The sequence below is a fragment of the Neolamprologus multifasciatus genome, chromosome 11 (genome assembly GCF_963576455.1).
Source record: "Neolamprologus multifasciatus chromosome 11, fNeoMul1.2, whole genome shotgun sequence".
NCBI classification, from domain to species: domain Eukaryota; kingdom Metazoa; phylum Chordata; class Actinopteri; order Cichliformes; family Cichlidae; genus Neolamprologus; species Neolamprologus multifasciatus.
Genome location: NC_140449.1, coordinates 21,532,991 through 21,543,258, shown reverse-complemented (window position 1 = coordinate 21,543,258; position 10,268 = coordinate 21,532,991). Strand labels below are relative to the sequence as shown.

General features: G+C 39.1%; 2 protein-coding genes across 4 annotated transcripts; one reads left to right on the top strand and one right to left on the bottom strand.

Moving 5' to 3' along the window:
• Positions 1–298: 298 nt before the first annotated feature.
• Positions 299–7,022, bottom strand: tfpt (TCF3 (E2A) fusion partner). Of its 3 annotated transcripts, none has more exons than XM_085177609.1 (7): positions 6,908–7,022; positions 5,786–5,887; positions 4,943–5,065; positions 3,571–3,641; positions 3,406–3,475; positions 2,651–2,809; positions 299–2,578 (listed from the first exon to the last, which is right to left on the bottom strand). In XM_085177609.1, the coding sequence occupies exons 1-7, from the start codon at positions 6,935–6,937 to the stop codon at positions 2,477–2,479; spliced, it is 657 nt and encodes a 218-aa protein (XP_085033735.1). In that variant the 5' UTR covers positions 6,938–7,022; the 3' UTR covers positions 299–2,476. The 3 variants fall into 3 exon arrangements, with proteins under 3 accessions (XP_085033735.1, XP_085033737.1, XP_085033736.1); XM_085177611.1 differs by lacking the exon at positions 6,908–7,022 and adding an exon at positions 6,446–6,586 and having other exon boundaries at positions 302–2,578; XM_085177610.1 differs by lacking the exon at positions 6,908–7,022 and having other exon boundaries at positions 305–2,551.
• Positions 6,629–9,290, top strand: ndufa3 (NADH:ubiquinone oxidoreductase subunit A3). The gene is made up of 4 exons (XM_085177612.1): positions 6,629–6,739; positions 7,004–7,078; positions 8,941–9,018; positions 9,116–9,290. Exons 1-4 carry the CDS (start codon positions 6,697–6,699, stop codon positions 9,205–9,207), a joined length of 288 nt encoding a protein of 95 aa, XP_085033738.1. The 5' UTR covers positions 6,629–6,696; the 3' UTR covers positions 9,208–9,290.
• Positions 9,291–10,268: the final 978 nt, after the last annotated feature.

Below are 10,268 nucleotides of genomic sequence, written 5' to 3'. Positions count from 1 at the left end.
CAGAAATATGGTAAATGTTTTGTGTTTTGTGACAAATATCATGTTGATATTTGTCACAAAATCAAATCCATAGATTGGCATGCCGTTATTTAGCCACACCTAAAAATATAAACAATTTTTAGCCAATTATGACACACATATACTGTGTCACTCCATAACATATTTTCTCCTGTATGAAACAGAAAAATAACTAGTATAAAGTAGTAATAATAATAATAATAATAATAATAATAATAATAATAATAATAATAATAGTAAAGACAGCATTTCTATCTCTGAAAATATAGTGCCGCTTCATTTTCTTTGTGGCAGTTTTCTCCAAAATCTGATATGCTCGTGATGTCTGGGTATCTTTTACTGATTAGTATAGAATTAGACAGGCTAGTCTTTCTTTGACTACAATTCACATGCATTGGGCAAAAGCCAGACTTTAGAAAAGTGCATATTCTGCAGAGCAAGTCACAGTGTTGGACTTAGTCTCAGGATAGGGGACGGGGACAAGGAATAGCAATGTTGTGCAGTTCCTTTTAAAGACTGACATCAGGCCCTGATGTATGCAGAAGAGCATATATAAATACAAAGAATGTCAAACATTGAAGCAGATGGGCTACAGCAACAGAACACCAGGTTAATCAAAAATGGATTACAGAAAATTGGAAAAACACTACCTGGTCTGAGGGTTTCAATATTTGGATCATAGAATCAGAATTTTTTATTAGTCCTTTATTTATCCACGTAAAAAATCTCATTGAGATTAAAAATCTAATTTCCAAGAGAGACCTGGCATCATGGCAACAAAAGTCACATACCACATAGGTATATAACATTTAAAACAAATACAATATCAATTTGGCGTTAAACAACACCAAAACACAAATCTACCCTGCCTTTTATCAATGGTTCAGGCTGCTGCTGGTGTAAAGGTGTGGAAGATGTTTTCGTGGCACATTTTGAGCCATCATTTAAACGCCACAGCCTACCTGAGGATTGTTGCTGACCACGTCCATCCCTTTATGCCCACAGTGTACCCATCTTCTAATGGCTGCTTCCAGCAGGATAGTGCACCATGTCACAAAGCTCAGATTATCTGAAACTAGTTTCTAGAACATGACAATGTTCACTGTATTCAAATGTCCTCCGCAGAGATTTGCATCATGGATGCGCAGCCTACAAATTTGCAGCAACTGTGTAATGCTATCTTGTCAACAAAGACCAGAATCTGTGAAGAATGTTCTTAGCGCCTTACTGAATCTATGCCACAAAGAATTAAGACAGATCTAAAGGAAAGCACTGTGTGCCAAATGAAGGGGTAGGTAAGTGTATTGTGTAATTTTAAATGTAGGTTTTTTTATGTCATATTTAACATCTCTCTCGCTCTCATATCTATATCTATATTTCGGGGGGTTAACAGTATTAAAAAGATGAATAAATGTCAAATTAATTGCTCTAGCATTTTTTATTTTATTTTAAAACAGAAACAAACTGTAACCGAAACTTGTTATTCAGGCATAATATTTGTGTAAAAGCTTTCCATATAGGTACCATTTAAAACAATTAAATACGGCATGGGGTGGATTTTCAGGAACTGGCCTTGGCTCCTTAGTTCCAGTGAAGGGAACTCTTAATACTCCAGCATACTAAGACATTTTGGACAGTTTCATGCTTTAAACTTTGTGGGAAAAATTTAGGGATGGCCCCTTGCTATTCCAACATGACTGTGCAGCAGTGCACAAAGCGAGGTCCATAAAGACATGAATGAGCGAGCTTGGTGTGGAAGAACTTGACTGGCCTGACTGACCTTATGGCATTCATCTTTGGGATGAATCAGAGCAGAGACTGCGAGCCAGGCCTTCTCGTCCAACATCAGTGTCCTACTTCGCAAATGTGCTTCAGGAAAAACGGTCAAAAAGTTGGATAAACACGTTCCTAAACCTTGTGGAAAGGCTTCCCAGAATAGCGGAAGCAGTTATAGCTTCACAAGGTGGGGTGAAATCATGTCAAACCCTATCGATTAAGAATGAGATGCCACATTAAGTCCATGAGCATGTGAAGGCAGATGAGTGAATACAAAAGAGGGAAAAAACAAAATCACAGAAAAGGAAACCCAAACAGCACAGTGTAAAAGTTTAATATGACAACGAGTCCATCTGCTTACTCGGATAAAATCCTACCCTGTCGTATTTATCTAATACGTCAAATATTTATCAAATCATGTTTTCAACATCATGTGCTTGTCATAAATATGTTGCCATCACTGTCAACTATAAAAACATAACCTCGTATATACAAAACAAATATACACATATATAAGGTGAATAACATCTCGTGTTACATGAACTCAATCTGTTCACAATATTCAAGTGAAACCACAACATTACAAAGATTGACTCAAGTAAGGCAGTGTTTTAAACAGTCCTGGAAACTGGGTGCTCTTATTCTAGTCACCATCGTCGTGATATCCAGGACAGCGGTTTGATCAATGAGACAGCGAGGTCGGGCTGGACATTTCTCCAAACTGTGTCTCTGCCAATGCCGACATCTCTGGGTCGATCTGAGAAAAGAAGGTCCGTGATTTGGACTACCAGCATTTTAACATACCCACAGTTAAACGTCCACGGGCAGCATCTGATCAGGAAAGAGCTTTACTCACTTGTGGCTCTTTATCCTTTTCTTGACGAGGAATTCGATGCCTCTTTTTCTTTGTCCCAGCCACATGATGTGATGCTGCAGATGGAGTGGAACCGGAAACACCGTTGAGCTTTTCATCTTCCGCTGCAGCAGCCGGCTCCAAATGGGCTCCAGATTCATCCTGAAACAAAGGCAAGGGGAAAAACAAAATAGTATTCATAACTATCTCTGTAGGACCTTTCAAAGTTTAGCAAGCAAAAGCAGAAGAATTAATACAAACAGAAAGCTGAAGGAAAACCCTGCCTATTGCCCTGGCCTGAAACTACCAACGTCAGGAAAGGTTTCACAGAATGAGGGAGCCACAGGTTATTTTCCCATACACTTCTATACAGTAAGTCTTTTTGGACCCAGAGAAGTTGCGCTTTGGTATTCATTAAAAAGAAGGTTTAAGGCACTAACGCAGGGGTAGGGAACTCCAGGCCTCGGGAGCCAGTATCCTGCAGGTTTTAGATCTCACCCTGGGCCAGCACACCTAAATCAAATGATTAGTTCATTACCAGGCCTGTGGAGAACTTCAAGATATTGCGAGGAGGTAATTTAGCCATTTAAATCAGCTGTGTTGGATCAAGGACACATCTAGAACGTGCAGGGCACCGACTCTCGAGGCCTGGAGTTCCCTAACTCTGCACTAATGCGTTGGCTTCACTTTTCATACGCAGAAGCTACTTCCATCTTTTATATTGTCTTTGATATCCACCCATGTTTGGTAATCCTTACCTCAAGCAGTATAGTGAGCTGAGCGTTTCTGTAGTCATCCCCGTGAGCATCTAAGGTCTTCATGAGGAATCTGTGAGAGTTAACACAACCCACAGATGAGCCATAAAGTGAGCAACTTCTCAGAAAACACACAAAATCTTCAGTTATTATAATGACAGTTTATACCTCCTTTCTTTCTTCAGACGTCGAGTAATTCTTTGCACTTGGTGAAGGCGACCCAGGATCTTCTGATTTACCTGAACAAAGTGCATGTGTTGGATCAATGATGAACTGATATATCAGAATATTAAAACAGCAGGAGAATTTTCAGAAACCTTATTGAAATAATTACAGTTGAATCAGAAGCTGGGCCTGTGCGATGTAAGGTCGCACAAACCATTTACTAGATACTAGAATTTTAAACTTGATACAGATACTCAGGAAAGCACTGCATACTCAATAGTATGTTCGAAGCTACCTCTATTACTAGTAAAAAAAAAGAAAAAGAAAAGAAATAATTAAAAAAAGAAGAGGCATTATTTCTGAAGATTAAAACAATAACATCAATGAGAGCAGTTTTTTTTATATTATATAAAAAAAACAACCAACCAAACAATATTTTAGGTTGTGTGAGTCACTGCTGTGCTTCTCATGACTTTCACTGCTGATCAAATAGATTCATTAATGTTTCTGTCAGCTGTTTTGGTCTAGCTGCTGATACACTTCCCTCTGACTCAATCTGGCACTTAACAACACAATGTAACACTTTTTAGATAAAAGTAATGTCCATCCATCATCCATCCATTCACTTCCGCTTATCCTTTTCAGGGTCGCGGGGGGCGCTGGAGCCTATCCCAGCTGTCATAGGGCGAGAGGCGGGGTACACCCTGGACAGGTCGCCAGTCTGTCACAGGGCTAACACTCAGAGACAGACAACCATTCGCACTCACATTCATTCGCACATTCACACCTAGTGACAATTTGGATTATCCAATTAACCTATCCCCACAAGCTGCATGTCTTTGGACGGTGGGAGGAAGCCACGCAAACACGGGGAGAACATGCAAACTCCACACAGAAAGACCCCGGCCTGATGGTGGAATTGAACTCAGGACCTTCTTGCTGTGCGGCAACAGTGCTAACCACCGTGCGACCGTGCTGCCATAAAAGTAATGTGTTACTTTTAAATGAACACCCTCCATTAACATCACGTTATGGGCAGGACTGGTACGGTTTGCTGCCTAGCCCTAACAAAGTTTTATTATTAGCCATAGTCACTACCTTAATAATAACTTAACAGATAGATAGATAATGTGGCTATTAGATAATAATATAACATTAATGTGCCAGCCAGGTTAATGTTTATCATAACATTTTAATACTTCAGTGTTGTTGAAACTGGAGTTCTACTGACACCTCAAAGTGTTGTTTAGCTGCTAGTGAGGGGAGGGCTGTGTGCCTGCCTGTTTGCAGCACTGCTGTGTGAAGCTTTGTTTCAGTGGTGTTGATCTGGTCATTTTTATTATTCACGTATCATTTTTTTGACCATAGCACACACCTGTTCAATTTCTTTACATTTCCTGCTCAGAGCCAGATATTTCCTTTTGTCAAGAGCTCTTTTTTCTTCATCTTCTTGTGTTGTGCTCTCAAGCAGCTCGGTGCCTCCTGGACCCAGCTCCACCTAAAGAAATACAAAAGCAGGATTCTGTTTTGTGTCTGGCATCACATTGTTTGTTCTCACAAGAAAACAATTTTACCTGTTCAATGTTTCAAAGCAAAACCCAAGTAAAGCAGAAAGTCATCTTATTATAGCCACATTATTCAGCGAGCGCTAGGAAATAAAAACTGCTATGCAGTGTATAATGAATTAGAAAGATTAATCTCCAATACATGTAAATGTGGGTAGCACATGGGAGTGTAACCATGTGCTTTGAGCCAAACTCCCCATATTCTAAAAATTCTAATGGGAAAGGAGAGGGGTCAGTGATGTGTAAAGTAGCAGCTATTCAGTGACATTTTCATGCATGAGATCTGTGGCACAGAGGATCGAAGTTCATAGGGAGAAGGTCAGCTCTCTGAGTACAGGAAAAGACGGAGAAAACGAAAAAAGCTAAACTACTGAACCAAAAAAGAAGATAGAAAAAAATGGAGTAAATGTCTGTGAAGGATGAGTGTCTTGTTTAAACAAATATAATGACTGGTGTTTCTTCATTTAAAGGTTTTTAAGACCAGCATTACTATTATATTATATAAATTCTGCGTCAGTGTACTGATTCATATCTGCTGGCAACATTGGAGACCTGGTTAAATGAGCTGTGAATTTGTATTAATTGGTAAACTTACTAAGTGTTACCATGTGTGCTAACATGACAAGCACCTTTATAAAGATCCATAAAATTACCTCTCCCGGTCCCAGCTCCACACCACCAGGCTCCAGTTCTGCTTCCAGGATGTGACCTCCAAATAAAGGAGGCAGAGCCAAGCCAGAGAAATCCTCCATCATCTGGAGGGAAAGAAGTTTCTCTGTTAATGTAAACAGCCTGTGCAGCGGTTATGAGTCATTCATCAAGAAGAAATACTAGCAAATACACTGGGCAAATAGGATTCAACGGCCTCACTGCCTAGGGCCAGAAAATGGTGTTTTAACCACTCAGTTTGTCTGTGAAGCAAAGTGGCTGAAATTGACCCACGTGGACAGCAGCTGTCCTCTGACTTTATAGCGGAAATACCTGCCGCAAAAGAGGTGCTCAGGATTTACTCCGCTACACTTATCTTAAAGATTTAGTTGCACATTCTTTGCCGATATAAACTTATAACACAAAATTTAAATCTACTATTTTACTGCGCGATGCTGAGATCTGGATAGTAATTACAGTAACTCAACAGCTGTTTGTGAGTCAGTAAAAGCCTGATATAGTGGTCGGGGTTCCCAGTGGAGTAAAAACGGCTGAACACTGGGGAAAAGTTCAAATCAAGAATTTCCCGTGTTTTAGACTTCTGATGTCACCACGCCTGATTATTGTTTAGTACTAAAACAATCCATTAGTCTAATAGTACTTACATTTGTTAGTCCCGAAACGATGTTTTTAACGTGTGTTTAAAGCGACACTTCGACCAGTGTCATCATCAACCTGAGCACAAGCTGCAAACAGTGTCGTTTTCTCTGTTTAGCTTTAGCTAAGGCCGTTTAATAGCATGATAGCTGACTTAAATCAATCCCGAAGCTTCCAGGGATCCTCTGTTTCCCTCTCTCTGTTTTCGTGCGGCGGGCGCAGGAATTATACGTCATTTTTAGCAGTCACTACATTTCCCATGAGAACTCGCTCGGTGGAAACTACACCAGACAATATGGCGGGTATGTGTATATTTTGTCATCATTTTGACTTCTAATCAGTGAAATTCGGTTTACTTGGACCCTCGCGTAGTACAGATAAATACCTTATATATTTAAAATTACTCTAACCGGATCTTAGAAGTACTTTAGTTCTGATGTATTCGTTCGAAATAAAACGAAAAATGTGACCTTGGATGTGTTGCTAACGTTAGCTAGCATTGGTTAACCATACGTAGCCTGTCACTCGGTGCGGTTTTTAACCTGCCCGTGGGTTTCTGTCTGTAGGAATCGGAGCTTTCCTGAGAAATGCGTGGAACAAGGAGCCGGTTATCGTGGCTTCTTGTGGAATTGGACTGGTTGGTAAGTAGCCAGCCTGTTAGAAATCTGTGAGAGAGTGGTGCAGCGAGAGAGAGAGCATAGCGTTAAATAACATACAATGGCAGTTCTGCAACGCCGATGAATGACAGTGTGGCAACATGAAATATTAATCAGAAGATTGCTAGCTATACGTCTCACAATAATCCGCTGTCTTAGACTTACATCAGCGTAGCTGTCTTGTGTTCAGTTTAATTTAACTGAGTATACGAGTTATATGTCCAGCATGGAAAGACCGAATAAAGAAAACAAATAAGCACCTTATAGTCTTTGTGTGTCAAGTCCTTTTATTTCTATTGCACGTGTTAAAACAACAGAAGTTGACCAAAGTGCTTTAAAGGCACAGTCACTTGTAATCCAGGTCTCAAGAACCCAATTAAAATCCACGAGTCACCTTACACTTGACAAAAAGCAATTTAAAGTTGAGCTGATTTAAAACAGTTTATTGTTGAACAGCTTTTTATGTGGGGTAGCAGACTATTCCAGAGCCAGGGGGCAAACACAGCAAAAACCCAATCACTTTTAATTTTTATGAGAGAATTTGTTGTGATGATGACCTCAGTGACCTGGAGTTAAAAGATCTGTAATATATTGTGGAGGTAATCTATGGATTAAAACAGGACTGATATTCTGCCTTTTCTTTGTACAAGTTAAGAGTCGAGCAGCTGCATTTTGAACCACCTGCAAACGAGAGAGAGTGGCATCGGGCGATCCTACATTGCTTGTATAGAGGTGGCACAATGGTGTACTTCACCAGCGAGCCTTGCTGTGTTCCAGCGTCCTCTCACAGTTGAAACTTTTATGCATGTTGGTGGTTTGAAACTGGCCGTGGATGTGGGGCAGATATATGCTTAAAGTTTATGGAATACAGTGCTATTTGGATAACATGTAACTTGTAGATTGAAGTGCTTTGTGTGGTAAGTAGGTGTAGAAAAGTTCGATATAAATACATTATTTAACAACACAATACAGAATTTACTGAATTTTTGTGGCCAATATCAAATTAGGTTATAATCAGAAAATAACAGTGTCATTGTCCATGAACTTTCCAGCAGTGTATTTAAGAAACTATTTGGCAGCTTGACTCTAAAATCTCGCCTAACTTGGCATCACCATCTGCCCGCCTATTATGTTACTCTGCTTCATGTACTGCAGACAGTTGGCTTTGGTTACTCATGTTATTCAACGACCAGCAATTTGAAGCGTCTTTGCTGATTCCACAGTAGTAGATTTGTGGATGTTTGAGTCATGGAGGAATTTGTTGTGAAAACTAACATGAAATCACTTCTTCTGCATTATTATTTCGTTTCAAACTGGAGAAAATTAGTAAGCTAAAGAACCTAAACAAAGCAATTCAATGAGGGAGGAGTGTGTATACAGTTTCTTAATGAAACTTGTCTAAAATGCCGGACAAGTTAACATCAAATGGTTTTTGGTCAGAGGGCTCCAAAATCTTTTGGTCTGAATTTTCATAAATCAGCAAAATAGCAGCTATGTGGATGAGTTTGACGAAGTCAGATAAAAAGTAGATGTTAACTTCGAAGTGCATATGGTTACCAGTTGTTGCCGCGCCTCCAGTACGCCTTTTTACTTTACATTATTTTAATAATTTTGCAAGATTACTCGCTCCAATGTCTGTGTCCAACAATTAAGATCCTGGCACATTTTAAATGAGTAACTTTATATTGACACTTAAAGCCATGCCAGTCAGAGTAGTTGCTATCTGTGTTTATTATGTTCTGTATGAGTGTGCACCTTGCGCAGTGATTCAGTTATTCTCAATTGACCTATAGAGGCACAGTGAACTGTGAGTGTAATGCCATATGTGTTCAAATGTCTTTTCTCAGGTGCCATTCTTCCGTTCATCAGCCCACTTACAAAATATACAGCAATGTTGAACGCAGCTGTGCCGTACAACTACCCAGGTAAACACTGGCGATCTTTATGTCACAGCAGGTTCGAGTGTAATTGAAAGCTGACGTTTCAGCATCCTAAAACTCCTACCTTATTTTCTCTTCACAGTTCCCGTGCGAGATGATGGAAACATGCCCGACATTCCGGCTCATCCACGTGAACCAAAAGGAAGAAACTTGGATTGGATCAAAAATCTATAACTTCAGATTTTCTCATGTTAATATCTGTCTAAATAGTTGCCTCCAATGTCTGTGTCCAACAATAAAGATTCTATTTAATTCTACTTTTGTTTCATCTGTATTATTTCAGTGCATTTAGGTTAATGATGTGCAAACTATAGCAACAGTGTCTAAGTGGTTCTGTTGAATTAATTAATAACCAAGCCTGTAATCAGTAACAGCATAAATACATATTTTGCTGTGAAATCAAAGCAGAGTTGATCAGTCACAGTTTAAGTTGCTTTAAGTTTGATCTACACCTTTACCTCTCAAACATACATACATGTGAAACAGTTTTTTTCTCAGTTAAAAGTTACTCAGGGTTACGATTTTTGTTTTGAAACTAAGCTTCAACACAGTTCTGATCCTTCAGAGGTGGCTTAGTTTAAAAATAAGAAGCTGTAATCAGATTAAGGCTGGTATAAAATTTCTTTTCATACCAGCTTTAATTCTGCTCGCACCCCTCATTAAGGTGTCAGAACAATATGCAGAACAGCACAGCAAAAAACTTATAGTGGATACCCCTGTGTTTTTTTTTGTTTTTGTTTTTTTTTTAGTGAAAACATGAGGAAGTAGGTTGTAAAATATCTTTCAATATCTCCTATTTCTTCTCACCTGTACAAAGTTTGAATATACTAAATAACAATATAACTTTATGCTGCGTGTTCTCTGCAGAAATCTCAGTTTTACAAATCATGCAAAAGCTTGTTTCATAGACCTTTTATTTCACATGTAAGCATTAGTAGTCCAGATAAAGTCTTTTCCTCTGAAATATTCATCTTCATAGTAGTGTTATATTCAGTAGTGTCTGAATAGATGCATTGTTTTCTGCAGATAAAGTGTATAAATAAATGTGTCTAATGTCGAACAACATTTCAATTTTCACAGAAGTGTTCTGAACTTGTGTTTGAGTTGTGACGGGACAGCTCTCGCCTACGTTGTTCAGCTTTGATTTAAAGTGCAGGGGAACTACTAACCACTTCATTAGGTACACTGTGCTTGTACCAGGTTGGATTCCCTTTTGCTTTCTTTCAGAGCTTTTG